This window comes from Apus apus, chromosome 1 (assembly GCF_020740795.1).
Source record: "Apus apus isolate bApuApu2 chromosome 1, bApuApu2.pri.cur, whole genome shotgun sequence".
Lineage (NCBI taxonomy): Eukaryota > Metazoa > Chordata > Aves > Apodiformes > Apodidae > Apus > Apus apus.
The window spans coordinates 27,634,567-27,661,675 of NC_067282.1; the positions used below are offsets into that span (position 1 = coordinate 27,634,567).

A 27,109-nucleotide genomic window follows, 5' to 3' on the forward strand; every position below is an offset into this window, starting at 1 on the left:
ACAGGAGCCCAGTACTTCTCTTGGATGTGGCACTCAGATCCTGAGCCACTGAATTTCTGGCACAGCATGCAGGAAGTTTAGACTTTTCTGGAGTTGAGTTGACTTTGTTCCTTCTCTCCCCTCCCAGACAGTCACACAGGGTTGATTGACAGGTATTTAATCAGATCTCTTTCATGCCATCCTGTGGTGCATGCAGAAACCCTGTATCCCAGCTGGTCAGTCATCTTTGTAGAACAGGCTGTGTCTTTTGTACTCCTGTCACTTTCTTCTGTTCCTAATGCTTCTGCTCGCTTGTTCTTCCTCTAGATCCAAACTCCACCAGGCTCTTGCCTTTGGCTTTTGTCTATCCCTAGTGTTAGTAAACAGGGAAATGCCTTGGCTCTTTAGCTATAGATAACTACTTTTGAGAGCTTTGGTCTTGGCATGACTGCTTTTAGGGCTGCAAGAGAAGTCTTGTGTCTATGTCCCACGCTTACCAAATTGTGATAAAGTCAGTGATTTGTCTCTTCTGCTGCCCTTTGAAAGTCACAACTTAGTAGGGCCCTCTTCAGGCTCTTTCAATAGGGGGATTTGTGTTCAGGAGTACTTCACTACAAACCCTGCTCTCCTTGTCGTAGATGGAGAGAGGGTGACTGAGACAGGAAATGCCATTTCCTCCATTCTCTTTTAATCTGTTCCCTTTGAATGCAAAGGACAGCCAGCATTTTTTTTTTCCTTAGGAAGAAAATTGGGAAGTAAAAACACTACTTGTACAACTAGAATTCTCTGCATCTGCCAAAATAAATTTTAAAAATGTTTGTCTGAGTCTTGCTTTCCAAAGACTAGAAGCATCTTCTCTGTGATGCCAAACTTGACTTTGACTTTCACACATAGTTCCCAAACTCGGTCACAAGCTACTAGAAGTGTGACAGATAGGAAGCAGTTCATACCCACTGATGGAGAAGGGAATGTTCCTCTGCATGTTTCTGTCTCCTCAATTTTCCATTAGCGGAGGTTATGTTGTGCGTGCAGCCAGTTACAACATTTACTCTTAAGAGAGGAAACATCTCTGCTCCCCTGGGAAGCCTGATGGCAGCCTGATAGGTTTGCAGAGAAATCTGCTGCCCAGTGTTGCAACAGCTTGTTCTTTTAGCTGGCTACCACCAAAGTTGGACTTACTGAAATAGACTCACAGTGCTGCACCAATGCTCTGATGTTGCTTCATAGACATCTGAGATCACTGTCATCAGGTTCCCAGGCTCTAGATGCCATGTGTTTGAAGAGAAAGATCCCTTAGAATGGATGGTGATACAGCTATATTTACAGAGTGAGTGAGGAGTATGAGATCTGGAAAAGCAACTAAAGCATAAATTGAGCAAATCTGGTTAAATATCTTTATGTCAGATACATGTTACTTATGGTGATTGAGCAATGAGCCTAAGTTCTTTAGCGATTAGAATTTAACCATTATTTTTAAGGATGAAAGTAAGCATTTAAGGATATAATCCAGGCTACAAAGACCTGGCTGGAGAATTTGCATAGCACAGACATTATCCAAGAGGCAAGGAAAAACCATGTCTCATGCTGAAAAAGCAACCTCTGCCTGCAGCAATAATCTCAAGTTATTGTTCTTTGTCTACAGGAGTTATACTAGAGACAGGGAGCAGATGTAAACCCTCCAGCAAGGCCTGCCTTTATCTATTCTGCCCCTAGCTGCAAGTAACATCTCTTGCTACTCAGTCTTAAGTCATGCTGTGCAAAAGGACAATCATTCTAGTTTCAAAATTTAAATTAAACTAGTTTAATTTCTGGTTTGGAAGATATGCTTGACTAACATAATTTGCAGAAACCTTAAAGGTAAGTTTCCTGGCTTCAAGCCCATGAGGTATGTTTGGGAAATATATTGCCTAGCAGAAAAAATTATTTTGTGCTAGAAGAGGCTGTTAAATCATAGAATATCTCAGTTTGGAAGGGACCCATAAGGATCATTGAATCCAACTCCCATAATGTATCCATAAGGATTTAATTTTTTTTTTTTCTTCCAGACAGGCAACCAGTTGCTACACACTTACCCCTGGCAAGCACCTACAGTCCACCAGAGGATGAGGAGAAGCTAATGGAGATGCTGGAAGAGTTCTCCCAGAAGTTTAAATCCACTTCTCCAGGAACTTAGTGTCACTGCTGACACAGTGTAACCACAATGCTTGTAATTGCACAGAAGCAGTACTGTAGTGTGCCTGCTGCTGAGGGGAGGTAGGATGCCCTAGGTCTGTCCAAAATAAATTGTCTTCAGGTGTTCTCATCATGGGGGAGAATGCTGCCTGCAACTTTTTTTCGGCTGCTGAGAGTCTCTCCCATTGTGAATATGAACCTGCTGTCTCAAGACACGGTAAGGCTGTGTTCTTTGAATTAGAAGAAAAATTGGAAATGAAAATAAAAGCCAAGGCTTTGTGAAGTTACCAAAAATCTTTCAAAACAGTCTGCATAGAGAAATGCAGAGGAGTAGACCTAAAGTAGCTCTTATGAAGTGCTTCAGGAAAGAAGTGTAAATGCTTTAAAAAGTGTTTAAACACCACTGTGCTTGACAGGTTGGTGGCTTCCTTCATTGCGTGAGGGTGACTGGGCTCAAACCTCTGACTGGGAATGCAGAAACTCTCTCTTGCATTGCCTGCTTAGTTGAAATGGAAGGATTCCTCACGGCCTGCTGTGTCTATAAATCAGTGCTGGGGTGCAGAAGTGATCTGCTTCCTCGTGTTTAAACAGCAGGGATTTAGGAACACTGCCAAATGCCTTCCACATTACTTTATGGAGCCAGGGCTGAATATTAATCCTGTTTATGTCAAGATACTATGAAGTAGGAGGTTTCAACACCTACCACACCCAGCCATGGCTGGATCCAGTGTCGAAATGGCTGCATGACTCTAGGCATGAAAAAAACACACCAAGCTCTAGGTGTTTGCCATTGTTGTGGTGGATTAAAGGGAATTGCATTATCATTATGAGTGAATTAAGAGGGGGAAGGGAACACTGGGGTGAAGAGGTTTTTGAGAAGTCCGCCTCCTGATGAGCGGGTTGTATTTTGTTTGGAAATGTGTTAATTTCCAGACACAGAAGATGGGATTTCTCATACCTGACCTGTAGACGTTTGAATTGCTCATTGTGATTCTCAGTGTAAATCAGGAGAGAAAAACCAGGCTTTTTCACAGTAATTTACTGGATCTAGTTTCAGACACAACCCCTACATTTCTCCATCTTTCTACCAATGGTGAAGACAGACAGCTCAGAAGGAGACATTCAGGTGTGATTAATTTACTTATACATATCTCAGGTTTACTGCAAAGCCAGGGCTATTGATAACAATAATAGTACCACATTTTCTCTTGAGCTGAGTGTGTTTGATAGCAAAATGCATAGAGTCACACTGCTGTTTTACACACAGCTGTAGACCTCTGTGGTAGGACAAGAGACCTAGAGACAAATATGACACAGGTGTTCCTGAGCTCTCTGCAGCAACTGGCAGTTAAAAGTTGTGCTGATGGGCAGAGGAAAACTTAACTCAGTCTGCTGTACATAATTTAGTTTCCTGAAAGATATCCTACTGGCTGATGCCATTTACTCATTATTCAGAGACATCCTATTGAGTATCAATTTAGGAGAATCCTCTTTTGGGTCTATTGTCAAGGCTCTTGGGAAATAAAGGCTTTACTGTCAGAGAGGCCCTGAAATACATTTTCCCATGATAAGCTTCAGGCTGTCACAGCTCTTCCTGAAGAGGCTGAATCAGCATTCCAACTGTTGCTTCATTTTAGAAACTTAACTCCTTCTCACACTACAGTGAAAGAAAACAACAGCAAGGCTTCTATGTGCATTTATTTCCTAGAAGTCTGGCATTAACATTTGACATGGTTAAAACTGTTAAACACAGTTACTAAAAATAAGAGCATGGCTGGAAACATATATAGTAACTACACGTCTCAATCCAGTAGCTGCAAGGCTAATAAAAACATTTGCATACTTGAGTATTTAGGTCAGGTTTCTTCTCAGCTCTGAAGTACAGAAGAAAAGTTTAATGACAGGTATTTAAATAGTTCATAAAAATAAGAAAAATGTGCAATAGATGTAACATTTTTAGTCCACGTTCTGTACTGATGTATTTGAATAGCCTCCATTTTTCTTTTCAAGTCACAGTTTAGAAGTGAAGCCAAAGGTATGAAAGCAGGTTTTAAAAGTTTGGTCACAGTGTAATAGAGCCAGATACTATGTTTTAAGAGCACCTGTGACTGATTCAAAAAGAATTAAAACATGAGGCAGTGATTAGAAACAAAATCCAGTGTCTCCCACACTTTGATATTATGGTCTTGATGATGCTTGATTCCAGCCCTTTTCCACAAGAACAAACACAGTGTGTGGCTGTAAAGCCTGTGAGATCCTTCATGTTAGATACAATCCAGAATGACTTGTACCTGCATGTCGGAAAGTACACTTAGTGCCACCTAAACAATTTTAGAGACAAGACAAAACCAGCATCCAGTTACAAATGGCTAGGAATAGAAGGTGGTGCCAGTTCTTGCCAAGCAGTGTGTGCTGAGGACTTTGGTACACACCTGTTTTATAAGAACTAAACAAGCACAGCCCAACACTTCTTGTCTCAGCTTTCAGGCTTTTATGACTCTGACCTCAGTTGTTTTTCACCTTCTGAAGGCGTTTGCATTTTTCTTCTTTCTGTGAAGTCAGCTAGTCAGAAGGTTTTTGCTCTTAGGGGTTTTGCACGAAGAGGAGCACAGTGCCACAACCACCTATTGAGTCTTTTCCCCTTGTCCTGATGGAAAGGCATGGCCCATCAACAGGGCAGCAGGACTGACTGCAGTGATGCAGGGGCCACTGAAATGTTTCTCTGACTCAGGTGAATATTTTAGGAGGTCAATGTAACAGATAATCAGATGATTTGGTAAACCCCCTTTCCTCTTTTCCTAAGTTTAATTTCTGGGCCATGTTTTTTCTTTGTAAAAATAAATAAATAAAAATAAACCAACCTGTGGTTGATTAAAGCTATTAACAACTGTTTGTTGTCTGCCTTTGAGTAGCAGGGCATTCGTGGACATAAAACTGCAAATATCTGTTTGCATTTGCACTGACCCACCCACCAGCTTTTGTGCTGTCCTAGCTCTCCACGATTACAGTGTCCCACTCACTGGGAACAAGATCCAAGCAGGGACACCCCTTCCCATTACACAAATTCAGGTGGGGTGTTGAATGTACCCTGCCTAGGCTGAAAGAAGGGAGTTTTACTCCAGACTTCAATGTCAACAGAATTAAGTCCGTGCTGAAGAACTCAATGTAAGCAGTTTATTTGGTGGGACACAGCCCTGAGCCAGACATTTCAGTTTTCAGTTCAGTCACTAATTTCCTTTTTAGAATAAAAGAGCATTTTTTTAAAGCCATAGCAGTGGGGGCAGTACTAGTTTTCATTAACCAGTGTTTTAACTCAGTGAGTGGCAAGTAAAGATGAGAGAACAACCTGGTGGTCATTGACTGTGGTGGAGAATTACAGCTGTGAACTAGCTTAATCCCTAAGTTCCTTTTGCATGTGCCCTTCCTTCCATTCTCTGTGTGTTTTGCTCTCTCAAACTCTCCTTCTCATGACACCAGATCCTACTTATCTAAAATTAGTGCTGGTCAACATCCACCCACTCTGTTTTTAAGCCAGCTGTCTTATCACTCTGACTGGCAGCAGGAAGCCTCAGGTCTCTCTTGGCTCAGCTCACTGTATTTTCCTGTTTGTCCATCAGCCTTGCATCTCTTTTTGCTGAGAGACATAGTTCTGGGTGCATTTGGGCAGACTCGGGTGCTGATTGATTACAGGAGATAGTACTGAAATGCAAATAAAATTACTTGAAAACTCCATTCCTGCAGTCATCCTAAGAGCCCTGATCTAGACAATGAGAGAGAGAGGGCATTGAAACAACAATGAGCGTGTGTAACAGAAACACTTCTGCAACTAAAAGTGACGAAATCCAAGAACTGCAATTGGTGAAGTAGGTCAGTATTTTCCTCACTCTAGAAGGACCCATCAGACAGATGTTAGGAAAAAATACTGCATTCTTCTGAAGGAGGTGTTCACACAAGACAAAAGCTAATGCAGAGCCTTTTGGAGAGACACAGAGCCAGCCTGGCCACAGGCCTTCAGCAAGCTGGTGTTCTCAGCACACCACTCTGAGAAACAACTCAAACCTTCTCTGTGCCAGCAGCAGCAGTGGTGTTTCACAGACAAAAATGCTACTAGGACAGAGGAAAAGGGGTAAAGCCTGCACTGCTACAAACTTCAGACAGCTCCTGTGAAGTGGCTTTTTCCTTCATGGTAAAAAAAATCTTCCTCTTGAGCACATTCCCTTTGCATTCCAGCTGTGAATCCACAATCAGCAGGGAGATTTCAGTTTTCTGCCAACTGACAGAACAGGTAGATAAGCAGGTCCAGTGAAAACTCAATAACCCAAATTCTTCATTACAAATCAACACACAAATAGAGAAGGAAGAGTAATAGCCAGAAGCTGATAGAAATTGATTTAGTGGGGTCAAACTAGCACAATTTAGTCAATTGTGTTGGAGTCATTTACATAATGGAACAGAGCTGGAAAATGTTACAATATAATCAGCAGAAAAGACAGTCAAATTGCTGAGCAGCATTCCTAGAAAACACTGTAAAATCCCTCTCTTCTGGAAGACAATGAAGCCCACTAGATATTGGTCAGTATGGTGAACTTCACTTACCAAGCAGAGAATCAGAAGCAATGCCCACATGTTGGAAAACTAAACCACACCTTTTAGCTCATTAATAAAATTAGCTGTTCTGAAGGAACAATGGCATGGAGCAGAAGTCTAATAGACAGGTTCTATCAAGGTGTGGCTTTTGTTCAGTCACCCTGGTCTTAAAGTGTAACAAGTGGTAATGACAAAAATTAATCAAGTTACTATACTTCTTTGGTTTTTTGTTTGTTTTGTTTTTCTGAAATTTTCTTGGCTATTTGGTGGTGACAACCCCACATAATTTCCTGTAGAGATGGAGGTGTTAATGATCAGGTCCTTCCACATCTGAGAGAAGACCTGAGCTGTTAGGAAAACGTGTATTTGGTTGGTATCTGCAAAGGTGCAGACTTCAGTGAACAGGAATGATAAAACTGTGTAAACAAGCCTGGAAAGTGCAAAGGTGATAAAACCTTTAATAAATCAATACTATTTGATGTCTAGGGAACAAGTAACTGGAGAAAGGTAAAACCTGTATCTTCATAAGGCCTGACACCACTCAGCACCATCTCAATAGTGATGTGTCTCTTCCCCAGCATTTAAGTATCAAAGTGCTTCCACCTGTAATGCATTTCTCAAAGCTCTACTTGAGGCAGATAAATACTACTGGGCAATTAAACCAAAGAACAGATCTTCATAGACTCAATCTCCCACCCCATCACTAGAACAACTCTATACACCTCATGGCTTCTGGATCCAGACCAGGGCTGCTGGTCAGCTTACAGTGCTGGAGGACAGTAAATGGTTCAGTTTTGTACAGCTCTAATGAATATTCATTTCTACACTTACTGGCTGTGTTTTGTATGCTGGAAACACTCCCTCTGGCATCTCTTCCTTTGCCAGTAGACTGTGCTCTCTTGTTTTAATTTTGTTTTGAGCCCGATGTCCCCACATGGCACCAAGTTCAATGCCTTTGAACTCAACCTCTTTCTGTTCTTAGCAGCACAATGTTGTCCTGCAGCAAACAAAATTTCAGAGATGACCAAAGGCTGGTCACAAGGGAAAATTCTCCAAACTGGGAAAATGCAGTCAAAAGCCACATGTGTCCATGCAGTGTTAATATAAAATTTCAGAATTTCGTGTTATTGTCAAATGAGCTTCCATTTTTTTCTTCTGAGGAGCAAAGATTCCCTGCCAAATCTCACATGCAATTTTGAAGAGAAAAATCTGGTTCTTCATTAATATCACAGAAGAGGGTGATGATGAAGGGACTTAGGACTTTAATCCACCCTGAAAAAAGGATCAAGTTTGTTGTTACTGTTGCATACTATTGTCACATACAGAAACGAACTCTAATAGAAGACATCCCATCTGCTCAGTGTGGTCTCCTGGCATGGCATGGCCCTGTAAAACCACACATGGTAGGACTATTTCCTCTGTGTTACAAAACACAATGTTGGTTGTTCTTCCCCAAATCCTATTGGGAATGCTGAGGACAGACATATGTAATAGTCACTGATTTGTTAGTAGATTTAAAGAAATACACTTTTTTTTTCTTCTAACCCATGCAGCAGATGCAGACATCAAGTGGACTTTGAATTACAGAATGGCTCAGGTTGGAAGGAAATATCTGGTCCAAACTCCCTGTCCAAGCAGAGGCCTCCTAGACCCCATTGCCCAGAACCATGCCCAGATGGCTTTTCAGTGTCTCCAAAGATGTAGAATCCACAAACTCTCTGGGCAATGTGTGTCAGTGCTTGCTCACCCTCACAGTGAAAAAGTGTTTCCTGATCTTCAGAGGGCATCTCCTGTCTTTCAGTTTGTGCCCACTGCCTTGGCCCTGTCACTGGGCACCACTGACAGAGCCTGGCTATGTCCTCTTTGCACCCTCCCTTCAGGTATTTATATATATTGATGAGATCTACCCTGGGCCTTCTCTAGGCTGAACAATCCCAGCTTTCCCTCACAGGAGAGGTGCTCCAGTACCTTCATCATCTTTATGGCCCTTCGCTGGACTCTAACCAGTAGCTTCATCTCTCTTCTTTTGGGGAGCCTAGAACTGAACGTGATTGGGAAAAACTTACATATCAGTCTCTCACAATTATTTCCTCAGCAGGCAGAAAACAAACTGTTTTTTCCCCTACAGCCTTTTTAGGTAATGAAAATCCTTTTTGGGCATCCACCATCCATGTCTTATCAGCAACCAACCCCATGCAGAGGGAACACATCCCTCCTTTTCCCAATGCTGGAGATACTCATGGCACCCTCTCAGGCAGTAATCACTTTTGATGTACTGAGTCAATGTGCTGACCTTCAGGTGATGGCCTCAAGTTCAAGAGAATGAATGAGGTGAGGAGGTCGTGTCACCTCTGTAAATCTTGTAGACAAGAGTGCTAACAGCTGAGCACACTAATGTCACCCTCTGGGATGATTCTTTGTTATGCTGGCTGACTTTTAGCCCTGAGAACAAGGAGATGTTAGTCTCCTGTAGACAGACAGACCATCAGTGCTATCATCGCAAGCAGTTGCCCATATACTTTTTCCCTTAAGTATTTTCAGGTTAAAAAGACTGAAGTTTGGGGCCAAGGTTGATCTTTCTTCAGCTATTTGGAGTACAAGTGGGTCAAATCAGCTGCTCAGGCACTGTGTGAGCAACCAGTGCCTGCCCCATAACCCAGCACTTAAGTGCTACAGATACTGCTCATTTTAAAACCAAGAGTGGCAGGTAGATGCTCTGAAGAACACTGCTTCTTCCCTGTAGGAAACACCAGCTAAGACAGAAATGAAAATCAATTTTCTTAAGTGAGGAGCAGAAGAAAGCCAGCATTGTTTGTATGTGCCTTGGTACCACAGGAGTTACCACTAAAAGCCATTTGCTGCACTCCAGCAACCCTGGGGAAAAGGGGACTTTGCTTTGTTTGACTGCGTGGGTGAGTGTGTGCATGGGGGGTACTGCATAGTTTACATCTGTACCAAAAGACTCCCCCAAAAAGGAGATACAATAGGTCGCAGATCGCAACACCTCCCCTTCCCAAAAATGCAGTTAATAAAAATAGCTCAGTTTTGTTGTTCAGCAACTGAAGTGGAAATAAAAAGACCAGGCAACAGGGATCTCTCTCTTTTTGTATGGATCTAGCAGACAGAAGAAACTGGAACTGTTACCCTAATACAGCAGAACAGGAAGGCAGGCATCTTACCTCACCCAATACAAAGCCCCTCTTGTTTCATTTGGGAGGTAAAGGAATTGTTGCTTGAATTAGTGACACTTATTTTCCCTTCAGATCTCTACACTACAGCTCTTCAGGTCATAGCAAAGGGACTCACTTCCCCTTTTCCACCAGCTTCACTTTCAGCTTATATCACTCTCTAAGCCAAGACCAATCTGTCCTGAAACTGCAAGGTAAGGGAATGTTTAGGTTAAATTCAGACAACACTGCAGGTAATTTAGTTGGGAAGAACAACAGGAGGAATTTTGCAAAATGGATTTGTATACCCAACATCCACCCATAAGCAACACTAAACTCACAACTGCTTGGAGGAGAAGGGGGGAGGTGGGCAAGAGTTTACTGCAGAGCAGTCCAAACATACCTCACTCCCAAGTTTAGTCTCCTTTGGATTCAGCTTTGTTTGAATGTTGCATGTTTAAAAGGACTAGGCGTTGACCCAGGGGTGATCCACAGCTCACTGAATCTGCTGCTCCATTAGTGAGAGCACAATGCACACCGGAGCCCCAGGCTTGTTGCAAGTGCTGTGTCTCCTCAGGAACAGAGCACTGAACAGTGGTTGAAATTCACTTTGGTTCTCCTGTGTTTCTGCCACCATAAGAGATAGACTCTGCATAGCAAAGCAAGTCGGGTCTTCAGCCAAAAGGCCCTGAGCCCAAGGTAACATGGAGCAGCGTAGTCCAGTAAAGTTTCATACAGCTTCTCCAGCTGGAATGGAATGTTGGCAGGCAACTTGTTCATCTTGTCTGTCTTCCTTAGCCAAAAACACTTCAGTCATCAGAAAACATGCACAAGGTGGAATGAAAAGCCTTCCAAGAGGAAACAAGCATCTAGCTTCCAGGAGAAAAAGTGGGAGGACTTAGAAAACAATTAAGATTCAAGCTGGAAAAAGAATCTTTTTTTAGTGCTGTGTGAATTATCTTTCAAAATATGCTTTAAAATATACTGCCTAGAGGGGCACCAACAACAGGCTGTATGTCCAGGAAAGCCAAGGTAGCATAGTTTCAGAGAACATGACAGCAAAGTGTTTAAGTACAGGTCATAGGATGTTTAAAAAGACAATTTTCCCTGAAAATACATAGCAGTCCTGCAATGTGCACATGAAAGTCCACACACCCTTGACTGCTGTGGCTCACTAGTCTAGAATGAATGCCTTTGTGTTTCCTCAAAAGTTAATTAGTGTCAGGAAAGCAAAGGAGAAGCTTTATTTTCTTTTGGCATTATCACCTAAAGGAAAACACAAGGCTTCTCTAGGTAGCAATGTGCTTCGTAGTGGTAAACATCATGGCCTCCACACTTCAGAGGAGAAAAGTAAAGTCCAAAATGAGGCAAGACTTAGCACCACTGGTTACTGTGTGACAGCAGCAACAGTCCATGAAGTCTACTTAGATAGGAGATACAGGAGAGCCCTAGGTCTGGTCTGCAGTTCAGTTCTCTACACCAGTTTTATCGAAGCACATCAGCAATAACGTGCTAAAAAGTGAAATAGATTAAAAGAACAGAGAGAGATGACTCTTCAGATAAGATCCCTTTGGCAAAAAGGGCTTTTTTGTTTATTCATCTTAAAGTCCTTCTAAAAAGGTAATTTTGGTCATTCCAGATTTTTAAATACTTTTTATTCTTAAAAGAAACTGTAAAATTGGACAACAGGACAATGGGCATCATTCAGCAATAACAGTTTCTGGTCTGCAGAGGAAATCAATAAAAAACATTGGCATTTTAAAAAATAAATATGACTAACAATATGAAAAACAGGAAAACCAGATTCATGTTCAACAACACAGACAGGTATAAATGCTGAAATGTTGCTGCTCAAGGTAGAGGTAGAGGTAAACCAGACTTTTCAGACCTAGACCAGTTTTAGATCTACACCCCCACACACAATGCACACACTCCCAGAAGCTTCTGTTGCCAATAATTTAATTTTAATTAGCCTGCCATCCTCATCAAACTCAAACAAGTCTATGTGCTCCTTTTAATGCTCTGAGGTGGAAAACTATTTCAGTTTTTGTAGAAATCTGTTGCTAAGCAACCTGGCCCCCTGGTTTTGCAACTTGTGCAGAAGGATAGAGGCAGGAAGAAGGATTTTAGCTACTACAAACCAATAAAATGTCCTCTGAATGATGTCCACTAGGACAAGTAGATGGTAGAGCCCTTTTAGGAATTGCAATAGTCCATCAGCTCAGGGCTGATTGCCTTCTGCAGTGTGTTGATACCAACAGCTCCTGTGGCAAGACACAACCCAAGAACCCTCTGTACAAAGCAGCAACAATCTTGACATAGTGAAATAAAAAAAAACCCTGAAAATTGCACTGCATACAGATTTTCCAAACAAACTCAAGACAACTGAAGTCAGATCGTACAAACCATTAGTTAAAAAAATACCTTCTTGTGTATTTTGAGAGTAAGTGGAAAGAGTCTTCGTGCAAATGCTCAGCCTTCATCAAGCAGAGGATGTAAAAATCATTGTAAACCCATTAGTTCCTTTCCCATCTGCCACATGTGGCCAGCATTACCTATCTTCTGCAGTATGATTAGGGTTAGGAAATCTGCTTCTTCTGTAAATATCACCTTCCAGGTTCCACTGATGTACCATCAAGACACTACTGGTGTCATATCCCACAGCTGTTAATACAATAAAATATGACAACATAGTGAATAATGGTAAAAGAGAAGAAAACATAGTATATAATGTGATCTTTAAATAATTTGCACTTTCTTTTTTTTCTCCTTAAGGGACTTATGCAGCAAGTCTGAAGAGGTTTGACTTAATGTTCCAGCACTCCTGTCAGATTGTGGAAGTTGACCAAATGACATCCTGGATGTCACTGTGCTTTACCTGTATAAGCCAGGTTCATAGCTGACCTTAAGAGACACCAAAAAACACTCACTACTTTGTTACCTTAGAATTAGCATAGTCATAACACCTTGTGAGGGTTTTCAAAATGTTATTCAAGCTTTATAATAAACTTACTCATTATTTTAGCTGTTTCTTTACCTAGCCACACAAAGATTTGCCATGTTGAAACACACTTTGTCTTCCCAGAGAGAAAGCCACAATGAGCACTTGTCACAGCCCCATTAGGCAATAACTTCACAGACCAAGGACTTCCTTGGTCCTTATTGGGCAGAAGTCCACCAGAGAAAGGCCTCTGGGTGGAAGAAAGTAGGTAGGACATACCTGAAACCACATGGGAGAAGAAGGGGAAATGAAACAGCTAGAAGCAACCTCCTTGCTCCTACCTTGATAACCTTGTCTGTTCCCGAGGTCAACAGCCATCCCCTGGTGGCATCAAAGTGTACGTGAACAATGTTGTGCTTACTGTCATGGAAAGTAGCTGTGGGTGCCCGCCTGAGGGAAGAAATCCAAAAATCAGCAAAGACTGCAACTGCAGGATTTTTTTTGAATGCTGCAAGTCGTGATTCAGCACACTCTCTCTAAATTCCACTTTGAGACTTTTACAGCAGGAGAGGAGCAGGGGTGGAAGCCTCTCTATCCCTCCCGCTTTGTCAGGCACCACAGAGGTTTATCCTGCTGAAAGAGCCCAGGGACCACCCCAGCAGGCTGCTCCCTCCCGGAGCCTTGCATCCACTCAGGCCCTACCAGATGCAGGAGTTTCGCCCCACTCAGTCCAGCGCAAGCCAGCTCAGTGTCCACACTTACTCCTCATCCGTTATAGACTCGTGGCAGCTGTCGCAGACCCTGACTTCGAACTCGAAGCCCATCAGCGGGATGGAGGAGCGCTTGGAGCTGCATTTGCCGCACACGGCTTTCCCACACTTCCGGCAGTGGTGCTGTGGGAGACAACACGTGGAAAGACAACTTCAGCAACAAACCCAGCTCACTGCTCAGGTCCCACTGGCTGTACCATCTCATTCCAGCAAGACCCAGATGAGGCTGCAGCAAACGAGAAAGTGACTTACAGGGAAGATGAAAGGAAATAGACAAGGACTTCAGAATAAATGGGAAGGAGGAGGTTTTCCTTTTTTTCCCCTCCTCCACTACCTGGGACAAGCAACAGCTGATCACTAGCATGGATGTGGCAGACAAAGCACTACCCAGGTAGACTCTACTTCTCTCCCAGGCTCCAGGGTAACACCATACACCACCCAGTAAATCATCACTGCCCCCATCACTTGGCATCTGTGAATGTAGCTGTGGGCCAGGGCTTCCACACAGAGTGTGACCAGTGTCACAGGGGGTTTTCAAAGGGGTAGAAGGCGGAATAAGGAAGTCCAAGCTGTCCTGGTTTTGTTAGTACTGCTAGAGATGGGAGGACAGGACAAAGAGCCCTGCTACGCACCCAGGAGGTATGTCCCTGCCAGGCAGCCATCTGTCACAGCGCTGGGAGCTGTAATTACCCCCGTACCAGGGAGTCTCACTTTGAGGGTGTAGGGGATGACACCAACACTCAGCAGCTCTTGACACATTCAGACATCTCCAGGTTAAGGTAGGAGAGGACTCCATTAGCACAGTGTCATTCTATAGTCTCATCCCAGCCTTTAAGTATAAATATCTACCACCTATTAATCTCAGCCAACATCTTTAGCCATCTTCAGCCCCAGAAGCTCTGGTGTTTCTGCAGTCTGATGCCACCGCCTTGTGTTTTCTCATGCTCTGCCTGTGTAGGACCCCAAGGCTACCTCACCAGCCACAGGACAGCCAGGCTCTGTGGTGATGAGCTCAGCTCTGCCCTACACACTTGTCTTCTCCAAGCTTCGTAAGAACATCCTTTTCAGCATTTTTATGCCCCTCTCCCAAAAGTCTGTGATCTGCAGCCCTCTCCTGCTGGGCAGGAAAACAGTCGTATGTTCCAAGCGCTCCAATAAGCCTTTTCCAACAGCCTGAGCAGTTACAGATGTTTACCCAAGTTCATTGAAAACAGCTTTGGTTCCAGCACAATCTCAAAAATCCAGCTGCAAGTTTCTTTCTACAACACATTCAACTAACAATAAGCAAAATCACACATGGCTGAAGCCACAGAAAACCCAAAGCTGATTTACTCAGCTCTAGGGCAATTACAAACATTTGCTATTGGGAAAAAACAAAACAAAACAAAAACAACAAACCAAGAAAGAGGAAGAAAAAATAGAAGAAAAAAAGAAGTGTGTCCCTCCCAACCACAAAATGAAGCCTCACAAGAGTCCCCACTGTCCTACTATTGAGCACTCTGTGGAAGAACAAACTGCAAGTTCTCAAGGCTTTAGGGAAAAAGAGGTTCATGCCATGTATTATGAGAGCAAAGCCTAATTGCACCATGTTGACACAACACAGGACACATACAAACCTGCCTGAGGCCTATTTTCTTACTGTCCCACATTTGCTTGAAGTTCCAGAAGAAAGGCTGGTTACATTTTTGACAGGAGTCACTATCCAGCCACTCGGGGGTCTGCAACACACACACAAACACAAAGTTGGAGTGAGCAACAAACAGAAAAGCTTCCAATGGAGTCTGGAGACAGGACAAGTAAGATGCACTGAGGTGCAGTAATGTGGCTAACTCAACCTAATTAAAAATCCCCATTTTCACAAGATGCCATTTTGACTGTTTACAGGGTTGTCTTTCTTGGCTCATCTCTGAGCCTTGAAGGACACAGGAGGAACCCTTTTCACTGCAAAAATGAATCAAAGTTCCATTACAAAATAACCCAGGAAGAAGCAAGCCTCCTTCACTTCTCCAAGTCTTGAATTAAGCATATATAAATATTTTGTCCTGTCTGAACAGCATTTACCATCTGCCCACAATAGTCTTTCTGTTTAATGCCTACAGATTTGCATTTGGGTGTGTAAGTTTTAATCTCTTAAGCATCTGAACACTATAGATGAAGACATTTTGCTTGTGAGTAGTCAGACAGAAACACAGCTTCTGGCATCTTTCAGATGTTGTCTTCTCACAGCTTTTTGAAAACATATTAAATAAAGAATCAAGGGCTACAATGGCTTAATTCACCCTAACACAATCTTAGACATGTGGGAAAATCTGATAGCATCCAAGTGAGTACTGAGCACCTATCACATGGAGAAAACCCTTAAATAAGAGCAAAAATACAAAAATCAAAATTCAGAAGAATATGCTCTAGGACTCCAAAGCAAGGTGTGGTATTAAAATCTCAAAGGTTCAACCACAAGCAACCTATTCTGCAACTGATAATATGAAAAAGCTCACATAACCATAGTCAAAGAAAGCAGCACACCCGTTAGCACCTGCTGCTACACCCTCATTTAGCTAATTATAATTCCCCTCCACTTTTTAAGCCAGACTTCTCACTGAACTGTTTTGTGGCAAGCCAGTCTTAACCCTTACTGTAGCCCTCTGAAGGCAGAAAATAAATGAAGGTTTTCATTTCTGGAGGTTCAAGTTTCAGCAAAAAGGAAACGTTGGGAAGGAAGAAATTGCTCTGCTTTCATTTCACTTTTGGAGCTGATGACATAAGATTAGTATGGCCATTAGACTGATGGCCATTAGATTAGTAATTAAAGAGAGCTAACTGGAATGCTAACTCACATTAAAAAGGGAGCTTAGCTCCTGCCTAGGCCTATTTCAGTCACTTTTTTAAAATACAGTTTTCCACTTAGTTTTCTTCCTTGATTCAGAGAGACACATACGACCCAGGGAGCAAAAAACCCTTGAGGAGAACCAGCAAAGCTGGTGAAAGCCCCATGCTGCCAAAAGCCTGGCTCAGATCCATCCACTGTGAGTACTTGGTGGAGCAGGGCAACTGTCTGCCACCACCTGTCCACTGCCAGCTCTCCACCAGACACTTCTACACCATTGTCTCACACTGTGGCAGCTCTACAAGGATTGGCAGACAGCACACAGTACTGTGTCCATCCTCCCTGCCACAGTGTGGCACAGTGTTGCTCCTCCCTGTCGTGCAGCACCGTGCCACAGGTCCTCCCTGCTGCAGGGCAGGGGTCTGCTGCTTCCCAGCTTCCCAAGCAAAACCTCCTGCAGTTCTCCCCACCTGCCTTCTGTCCCGCTCGTGCATTAGCTGCCCATACTGAGACTCTCACTGCCAGGCCCTCGGGGCTCACCGGGGTGCTGCACAGAGCACCCACTGATGTTCAAAGGCTTTGTGGATCTTGCTGCATGTGGGGAGTGCCAGTGGCATGGTGCCATACAGCAGGGAGGACCCACGGGTCACTGGGTGGTGGGGAGATGTGGTGCAGGGAGGAGCAGCACAGCCTTGTGCACCATCTGCAGATCAGTGCAAAGCTGTCCTGGCAGAGAGTTGGCGGTGTAGAAGCGTCTGGTGGAGATTTGGCAAGGGACAGATGGCGGTGGAGAACAGGCTGAAGCATACAGGGCTGGACAGCTGTCCCTTTCCAGAATCAGGGAGCCTGCATGCCCCCCACAGGAACAGGGCAGAGGTTTGCCATGACTCACCTTGCCAGGATTTGCCCTGCTGCGGGCAGGGCTGACACCCGAGTCATTCAGCACAGCCCTCGCTCCCCCTCCCTGAGTCAGGTCTCAGAAACTGCCGAGCGGAGGCTGCTCCCGTGGTGCCGCAGACCTGGGCTGCGTTTGTGCACCCACCAGCAGTCACTGGCTGTGCAGCACAAAGGCAGTTAGGAGTGCGTGGGTGAAATCTTACTCTCCAGATTGGTAAAGTCATCATTTACCCTGTGTCTGCATGGTTACACCAGAAGGAAGCGAGACTGAATAGCAGGTGGGATTGAAGCCCTGGTTAAATGTCTTTTTAGCAAGAAGAGGAAAAAACCCTGGGTTGTGGGTTTCCAGAGATGACAAAGAGCTTCCTTGTTTTATTTTCTTAAAAAACCCTAATAATTATTCATCTACCTCTGAGTTGATAATATTTCTCATAATGTCCCAAAAAACAAAGCAGAACACTTCACAACACCCTCCTTAGAGGCTGTCTTTTGGAGCACTAATGTTACGGGCAAGGGCCTTGCAGCAGCTACTTCATACGCATTTTCTGTCAGACAGTTTCCCCTGTACTGCACCACATTATCAAAGGCTGTACCAAATTGCTCTATAACAACTGGAGCATGCCAAAAAACATTTTTAAAGCCTGGAATGATCTTTTTCAGATTGAAAGTCACACATTTTAGAAAGGCCCTTCTTCCCAAGAATGTTTCTGACCAAATCAACAAGAACCAAGTAGCTACCTCTTGCCTCTCAACATCCATGTTCCAGACAACAATTCCCCCATCTGCACCACAGGAGATGAGCTGCCGAGTGTGATGAGCATAGGAGAGAGACTGAACTTTATCACTGAAAGAGAAACAAGACAGTTATTAATCAACCATCTTGGCTAGTGCACAAGTAAGCATAGAATATAAAATAAAGTACTATAAACCACTTTCTTGCCCACTTGTTTCCCTCCCCTCACTTTATATGGCAGCCACTGGATGCAAATCAGTCTTTGTTGTCCAGCTGGGATCAGGACCAGAACTGGATTGTTACTCATCTGGGCAGCATTCACAAAAGGAAAGACCTGCTCTGATAACTGCTTTTGCTGCTGCTGAGCTGGGAGGTCCCAGCTGCACTGGGAAGCCTAAACAGAGCTGCAGCTCTGGGCCTCTCTGAAGGCACATCTGGATACATAAACACAGCCCCAATAGGACATCATCTTGTCAGAAAGTCAGTAACAACTTTGCTTTCATAGATCTCTTCAACATCTAGCAGTGAAGCACTGAGGAGCTACTGAAGATTTTCTTTTAGCACTATCAAGCATAAAGAGTTTCAGGAATAACACAAGAATCACTAAATTGTTCCTAAACCTTCCCAAGTAGGGTGAAAAGTTCAGGTGCTTTTGCTTCTTCTTTTAAGGAAAAAGTTAACATGGGAGAAATGATGCAGTTTAAACCCGCAAAGCTGTGTTCATTCCCTCAAAAAGAAAGAAAACCAAGCCTCATCTGAAGCTTGAACAAAGACTGTAAAACACTAAGAAGAATCTAGCATAGAGTGACTAGAACTATTCCATAACATTTGGCTTTCTTTGTTACCAGCACTGGTCTCATCTACCCAAAGGACTTCCATGCTAATGCATTTGCTTGTCATATGGCTGCTTCTCCAGAGGGGGATATGTTTATGGGGCAGTTTGGTAAAATACAGCCCTCCTTCACAGTGCCTACCTGCCGATGTCAGTGGCATCACCAGGTGAAATGTTACTTAGTTTCTGTTGTCCTTAGGACCAGGTCTCTATGCTGTGCAGTGCCAGCCAACAGCTGTGCCAGAGATCCAGTTGAAGACGTCCCTCCTTGCAGGGAGGTTTGACTAGATGACTTTTAAAGTTCCCTTCCAACCAAATTATTCTATGATTAAGATCCAGAGGTTAACTTTGTACTAGGAGAACTAATTTCCACAGCAGTACATCTGGCAGTGCTGTGCTAGCAAGCACCAATAGTAGGGTATGAGGGTGGTCTGGGAATTTCAGCAGGAGCTCTGCAATTCTCTGAAATCTTGGTGACATCCAAATCCATCAGCAGAATGCAGCACCACTCAAAAGAAACATTTGAGTATGTGAGAAACCACCAAAACCACCATGGAATTTTACCTCTCCAGACCTGAGCCTGGCACCAAAGTCCCACATACATGCATTCCCAATGCACGGAAACAAACTTGCTCCGTTTCCAGGGGCTAGGAGGTCATTGTAACCAGAGCCATTCTGATCTCTACTCGATGCCCAGCACAGGCTTACTCTTCTTCAAAGATGTCTACTACACTACACCAAAGTGAGGCCTGTATGTGTAAAGATGAAGCCTCTTTGCACTGAGGAGATTATAAAGGCCCATTACTTAGAATTCAGGCTAAGGGTGAAGTGGCATCTAAAAATTAGAATAGAGGAAAAAAAGGTTGTCCAAGCCTGATGCTCCCTCTAGGGGAAGGAAGGACCTTGACACGTAAAAAGCGAGAACTTCCCTTCAGCTGTTCTCGTTTTAGGACCCTCCTTTTTCAAGCAAAGGTGCAGGCTCTGGAATAATGCATTCATGATTACAGATATTGTGCTTTCCTTCATATTTTCTTTGCAGACTCTCAAACCAGCCTGTGGGCCCAAAGCTGAAAAACTCACTATAAGCAACTTACTCCGGTTGTATGTGGGCCACAGGCAGTCACACATACCAGCTAAAGGCATGTGAAGACTGTAACCTTTGGGCCATTTGTTTCCAGATGTGGCTTCTGCCTTTAGCTTTTCTCCCATAAAAGCAGGAGGAAGGGCTTTGAACGTACTTATGTCCTTGCAGCTCAATAGCGGTTCCTTTTCTTCCTCCAATATCCCACATGATAATGGAATGATCAGAACTGCCTGAGAATAAAACTCGCTGTATTGGGTCCCAACAGAGAGCAGTGACACCACCTGCAATAGGAGACACACACAACAGTAATTTCATATCAGAAAGTGGAAGATAGGAACATAGCTAAATAGATAACAAAAGATATAACAGAAAATATGGAGAGATAGTGATCAAAATGCAGGTTTCTTTAGCAAAGGCCATGCAGCCACTGTGCTTGCCAGTTGAAAATTAACAGCCCAGAAAACCTACTTAAGTCCCATCCTGCTCTTCTGTGAGGGCTCTCCTGCCACTCACATGGATGAATCTGCTGAACAGTAAAGTGTGGTAGAAGGATGGTCATAGCGTGACTACACACCTTTTCATTTCCATCATTCACAGGAGATAGATTTTATTAAAAAAAAGAAGCATGTGTGGAATATTATGGGCATTTTCATGGTATCCTAGCACAAGGATTGTACTACCTTGTGCCACCTCATGATTGAGCTATTAGCATTCAATCAGAGAGAAGGGAAACAGGCAGAAAATGCTGAGAAACTACTGTAATTTCTTCTGTTAGATGGCAGGATAGTATCCCAGGATTGCTGTTTTTAATGTGTAATGGGGCAGAAGTCCTAGCAGTCCTAACAAGCAGTTAGGACCTCCAAGATGTGCCTATTCCTCTTGGGCAAAAGGGCCTACCTGTATGGGTTCTTCCCTGGGGAGCATCCTTTTCCCCCAAGAATCACTGTACCTTGTCCTCCTACTCTAGCTCTGTTTTAATCAGCAGCTGCTGGTTGTGACATTTTCTGCCACATAAGTTTTCTGATTAGAAGTCTGATCACTCTCATTTTTGCCAATACAGAATAAACTTCCTTGAGCGATAGTGACAGTTTGAGGTCTGTCCCCCCTCCATGCTGTGCACTGACACAAGCTGCCCTAGTGTTTCACAGGGCAGTCAAGCCAGTGTGATGCTGAGCACAGATGAAGAACCAAACTGGGTGTCCTCCTTACCCGTGTGCCCCTTAAATGTTGTAACCAGGCTGCAGGACTCTTGCTCTAGTTTGAGTATGGTCACTTGGCCAGAGTGATCACCAACAAACACGTGCCTGGTTTCCACATCAAATCTGATGGATAAATGCTGAGGAAAACACGTTGCTTATACAAGCTTTATATTCCTTTCATGACTCGTTAACTCTTTTAACATGAATATACTGCAACCTTGTGAACAGTACGTCAGTCTCAAGGAGGTATTCAGAGTGTAATTTTAGGCCTCAAGCTCGTAACTGTGCACATTAATAGTACTGTCTCCCTGAGTAAACCACAAAGTAAGAAAAAATGAGACTATTCCAGAGGATGAAATTTGTGGGTTTATTACGAAACACCTTTGAAGTAGCCCTTCACCATGAACAGAGGTGTCATCTCCCCAGCCTCTCTAACTTAGGTGCCAGAGTTGGATGGTGTCCACTCTCTCTTCCCTTTTCCAAGATTATATAAAATAATTATTACTACTTTCATGCTTCTTCATTATGGTGAAGTTTACAAATAAGATGAAGAGTATTGATTTATGTCATATTTGGGGACTTCAGCTACATCAGGTGCATCACAAATCACATTTTAAACTGAATAAAATCTGGACCCATTCAATGACCTACTGGAACCACCTATCTGGACAGATTCTGACCTCTTCATCCAATTTGATTCCATGCTCAGAGTCTGTACTGGATAGTTAAGGAGAAACTGCTTAGCACTGATTTTATGTACACAGGACACTGGGGGAAAAAGACCAGTATATTCCTGGTTCTGCAAAGCTTTTTAGAATATTTGTGAACAATTCTCCCTTTCCCTGCCCTCCACCAACGTGATCCAATTACTCAAATGGAAGCGTTCTCCACAATTTTTAATAACTCAAAACACTCTGTTCTCTAGAGAGGTTTAGGACATATCAGAAGCATTTAGCATTCCATTAAAAATTATGGTATCTTTATGCCATTTAGACTGGCTGAATGACCAGCTGATACCAAAGCAAGTCCATGTTCAGACAGTAATTTAGAGTCAGTTTCACTTCCCATGAACTAGCAAAACACATCATTGAAAGCACATACACTGTGGGGCACTAAGAGGTCTGTTTATGCTAACCCCTGGTTTCAGCCTAAGAGCTCACACTCTTCCACTTCCCTTTTCATTTGCAATAAAGCTGAATTAATATTTCTTTTATTGTCAGACAACTGGGGCAGCTCTAGGTGAATAAGCCACTTGAGTGCCATTTCTGGAGCCATTCACTCCTTAGTTAACCCAAATTCCCAACACATACTGGGCTGTTTCAGTGTGAAGGACAAGTACTCATTATTTTATATTAAAGTAATTTAATTTCTACCATGCATACACACAGGCATGCTGGACCTTATAGCTGACCTACTTTGCTACTGTTAATTCTAAGAAGACAGCACGAGCCGCATGTTTAAATGAAGGCCCTGTCCATATTTATTACAACAGCAGACCACAATAGGTTGCAGATTGCCCATTGTTTTGCTCAGAAAGGCTTAGACCTAAATATGCCACCATGCATTAAGGAGACAAAGCAAGGAGAACACAGTAGTTTTTAAAACTGGCTTTAAATAATGGTTTCTCTGACGAAGCACTGAACCTATACAGAGCACAAAACCAGAAAAATTAACCAAAGAGGCTGTTTAAGAGGCCAAGAGCAGAAATAAAACAGCGAGCTCAGCAAAGGATACTGCAGGCCGCAGGCGCCTGCGCTGGTGCGGTACCCTCCCAGCCGCTGGCCGCTCTCCGAGCAGTGCCACGTGAAGTGTTTGTCTTGTCCAGTGCTCAACACCCATTCCATCTCCAGGACAAAAAGAATCATCATAACTCTGCTCTGATGAGCTGAAAATTAAGCAGACAGACATATAATTGCATCGCAGAAGAACATGGGGGTAGAAGACTGCTGTGAATAGCAACTGCACCAAGTTCCTCCACTCCCTACCCACTCGTTGACCCTTCCCTGCAGAAGCTGTTTGATAATCCCATTGACACGAGCTGCCATGCAAGCTTGTAAGGCCCCTGCCCTGCATGTTGAGTGCTTACATCAGAAAGAGCAGAAGCAATACTTAATTCCCTCCATGCCTATTGCAGCCCTCTATGTTCTACAGTAACACAAGTCTTCCTTCCATCATTGTATCATCACCAACAAAGCTGCCATTGTGGAAAGCATTATGGGCTCTACTTAAACCTCTTCTGAGCTGGTTATATGACAGCAGTGCAGATGCCTATGCTGCCACTCCTCCTGCTGTGAGATCTGGTGGATCTGGGCTGCTGATTGTGGTACCCCAGCAGAACGAGTTACGGCATAGGCACAAACCCACACCAAAGGGAAGTTTTCGCGTTGCATGTAAACCAGCTAAAGAGGAAATTGGAATAAAACAGAATGCCCTACACACACACACATACAGATCACAGCTGTGCAAGATGAATAAAGCAGCTGGAGGAATAATTTTCTACTGCTACCTAAATAAAGCCATCAGAAGCTTTTCATTACAGCAAGGAAACCCAGGCTTGTACAGATTTTTTTTGTATAAATGACCAGTGGGCTTGGTCATAAAGTGCTGATTGAGCCAACGTTTTAATATAACAAGTGGCTGGAAAGACATGCAGAATTATTCCCAGCTGTAACTTAGCAGCAAATGGCCACACTCCTCAATCTACAGCCCTACTGGTTTATTACTGTTCTGAGACGGAGCAACATGTGTCACACAAAGCAGGCTGCTTGTATCTATCTAAAAGCTGACACACTGGAAAGATTAAGTATCTTTGTAAGCTCAAAAACCAGCCCAAAACCTCAGTCTGAAATGCAGAGAAATTCCTCAGAACAGTATGGGAAGATTACTGCCTGCCCTGTACAAATACACAGCACAGATGAGAGTGGTGTTCAAAGTCTATGAGAGTGAACCAGTTGCAGCAAAGAGTAGGAGGTTTGCAGGAGCCAACATCTGCCCCCAATCCACACTGCTTTTTAGATCTAGATTCCCTGAGGAGAAAAGTCAACAGATGCATTGACACAAATTGTCGTAACTCTGACTTGGCAACTGGACTAGTTTACAACATCAGGCTTGAACTGTGTCCAGATGGTTTCATCTTCACCCTTAGAAGAGCTCAGACTTTGGCTCTTGTTTCCATACACTTTTCAGCTCCAGGTTTGTAATCAAGATGGAGGCATCGGGACCACTCAGGAGTCACCTGAGCTCTTTTAAACAGATCTGCTCTTCTCTCCACTCTCCGGATTTCTTCTCTAGGAAGAAATTTGGTGGCCCCTTGGATGAGTTATGCTTGTCTTTACCAACCTATTGGTCTTCCTGGGAGCACCTGCACTAGCTGATGGAGTGGTCCACTGCAGAAAGGGCCATGATGAGATGTATGCTGCTACAAGCACTTGATGGGGCTTGTATCCATGTCCCTGGGGCTTGTGTAAACCAGCAGTGCCATAGGCAGATGAATGAACTTCCACAAGATGTGCAAAGCTGGCTGAGATCAGGCTGCTCAAGGCCTGTCCAGGGATGTTTTCTCAGCACATGGAAACTGCTACTGCTCCTGTCAGCTTCCCATGGTTTGAACTGGTAGTGGGGGACAGCTGGTATCACCCAACACTCCTAAATCTCCTCCTATCTCATCCTAAAACTTTCTAAAAGACAGGGCTTGCACCTTTTGGCAGAAGTACTGCCTGTGGATTATGAGGTACTTCTCTCTGGCAAGTAAGAAGTAAAGAAGACCAAGAGGTGGAAGGGGTGTACATTATAGCTTTGCTTATCCTGCCTCTCCAGAAAGAGCTTTCAATTCAGCACTCTGTTGCCCACCTGCAAGTGCTGCATGTATTGACTGATGCCAGCACACACATATTGATGGCAGAAACACCTGAATTAAGTGAAAGGAAGAAAGGAAAGAGGACAAATGCAAGTAGAAAGTAACTTGCCATTTAGAGGGAATTTGACACATGTAAGGCTTAAAGAAGCAAAACCTCAGAAGATTGACAGTTAATAGTAGAGCAGGGAAGAGGTCTGGGCCTTAGGATTAACACAGGTTCAGGGTCATGAAACAGCAAACAAAAAGCTGGTCCTTCATCCACAGGAGGTTTGATCACCATTTGTGTGCTGAAAAAAGTGGGGTAAACACTTCCAAAACCTGTGAGGGTTTCTTCAGCACTCAAGTGTCCCAAACGGCACTGTTCAAATTCTTGCACCACTCCTTCTCCCTCAAGAGGAGTTAGTGCCTGTAGGAGGCAAATGCTCCATGACCCAACCCAGAGTTCTGACTAACAGTGTATCACATAACAGTATCACATTCCCAATCTGTGTTTTGAGAAAAGGAAGATTTCACAACTCCAGCCACAGTGTTGCAGCAAAACCTCTGCAGAGCAAAGCTCAGTCACCATAGGGACTGGACCTGGCCACAGCTCCCTGCCAAGACCAAAGTGCAGCCTGTGCACGTACTGTCATCCTCCATCACTAGCAGACTGTTTGGCAGGCATATTCATGGCCTTTCAAGTTGCAATTAGTGTCCTTTAATCACTACAGCAGCTTCAGCTACATATAATAATGCCTCGTTGTAGGACATGACCAATGGCCAGCCAGCTGCTGGGCAAGGTGCTACTTCTAAGAGTATTGCTGAACATTTAAAAACAAAGATAGCCCAGGCAAAAACAGACAACATGGCTAAAGCTCTTTGGTAGACTAAATAAAATTATTTACTCCCCTTAAAGTGTCTTTAAAGAATACAAAGGGCTTACTTGAAGGCTTTAACAAAACCAAACACCAAACACTTCTTAAAGTAAGGGTTTTAACAAATGAACCATTAGAATGCCACCATACTCACCAAAACTACTTGGTCCTTTTTGTCTTTCCTTGCCTAAAGGATTTGCCAAGGTGCTTATGCCAGCCTCTATACCTTGGCATAGCTGTGTGAGAAAGGCGTACCACAGGGATGGGATTGTGGAGGGGAGTGGCTCAGAACCAGGCGAGGAAGGTTCATCTCTTTTGGATCATGACATATCCACCCAAAGGACTAAGTGGCCCTTCCTTGCATATTCTCCCACACAGCATGATGAACAAGGTACCCTTCCCACCTTGCTGTGTTCACAGCAGTGCTGTTGGACTCTGGTCCTGGTGATATCCCCAGTCAGCCCAGATCCAGTGCCCTGAATGGAGGCAACGGTGAGAAGCACAGAAGTACCTCCTGGTGCATGGACCAATGAAGCTGTAGGAGCCAGTGACTGACAGCAGCTCTCAGAATATCTCACTTTCATGCTTCCCTAGCACCCCAGACCTCCCATATGGGTCCAGCTGAGCCTGGGGAAGTGGCAGAGGGGGTGCTGTGCTCCTGCTCCCCTACCAACACATGTGGTGAGGTGTGGAGAATAAAGGAGCACATCTCTATGGATGGGAGCGATGGAAGGCACTGTGCTGTGGAGCAGCAGGCAGCCTCACATCATCAGTGTGCTGCAAACAGTGGGGAATCTCTGCTTTGTTTTACTACCTTGCACTGTTAAAAACTTGCCTGCTGCAATTGCCCCTTGGGACTCAGAGTGACACTTTCCAGTGAAGCTGAAGCAAGATGAGACTGTCCCTGGGTTGCTGTAACCTACTCAGTGCCATGTCATTGCTGGTCTGGACAGAGGAGTGGCCCAGAGAGGTTTGTGTAGCTCAGCGTGGGTTGCCAGCACTGCTGCTGAGCTGGGCAGAGTGTGTCTTCATGCAGAAGCTCTTCTCTATCCCCTCTCCCTGCCTGGCTGCGTTGTGGCAGCTGCTGACCTCTGTTGCAGGGAACCTTTTCTACTGAATCTGAATAGCCCTTCACCGAGACTTATTTGTAGCAATGAATTGGGACCTCTCTCTGATTGCCACCTCCGTTTGCAGCACTAACAGCAGACTGGTTT

At 43.9% G+C, this 27,109-nt stretch overlaps 2 protein-coding genes across 7 annotated transcripts in view; one reads left to right on the forward strand and one right to left on the reverse strand.

Moving 5' to 3' along the window:
* Positions 1-5,038, forward strand: part of DHRS12 (dehydrogenase/reductase 12) — a 32,138-nt gene extending 27,100 nt beyond the window's left edge. For all 5 annotated transcript variants that reach the window (XM_051622773.1, XM_051622728.1, XM_051622738.1 and 2 more), the window contains one exon: positions 2,025-5,038. In XM_051622773.1, the coding sequence (XP_051478733.1) occupies positions 2,025-2,152 (128 nt within the window). In that variant the 3' untranslated portion in view covers positions 2,153-5,038. The remainder of the gene's footprint in view (positions 1-2,024) is intronic.
* Positions 5,039-11,459: 6,421 nt separating this feature from the next.
* The window catches only part of WDFY2 (WD repeat and FYVE domain containing 2), a 65,647-nt gene continuing 49,997 nt past the window's right edge, over positions 11,460-27,109 (reverse strand). For both annotated transcript variants that reach the window (XM_051622688.1, XM_051622689.1), the window contains exons 5-12: positions 22,920-23,070; positions 21,196-21,308; positions 20,141-20,267; positions 18,076-18,181; positions 15,233-15,334; positions 13,609-13,739; positions 13,188-13,296; positions 11,460-12,569 (exon numbers count right to left, since the gene is read on the reverse strand). In XM_051622688.1, coding sequence (XP_051478648.1) covers positions 12,540-12,569; positions 13,188-13,296; positions 13,609-13,739; positions 15,233-15,334; positions 18,076-18,181; positions 20,141-20,267; positions 21,196-21,308; positions 22,920-23,070 — 869 coding nt within the window. In that variant the 3' untranslated portion in view covers positions 11,460-12,539. The remainder of the gene's footprint in view (positions 12,570-13,187; positions 13,297-13,608; positions 13,740-15,232; positions 15,335-18,075; positions 18,182-20,140; positions 20,268-21,195; positions 21,309-22,919; positions 23,071-27,109) is intronic.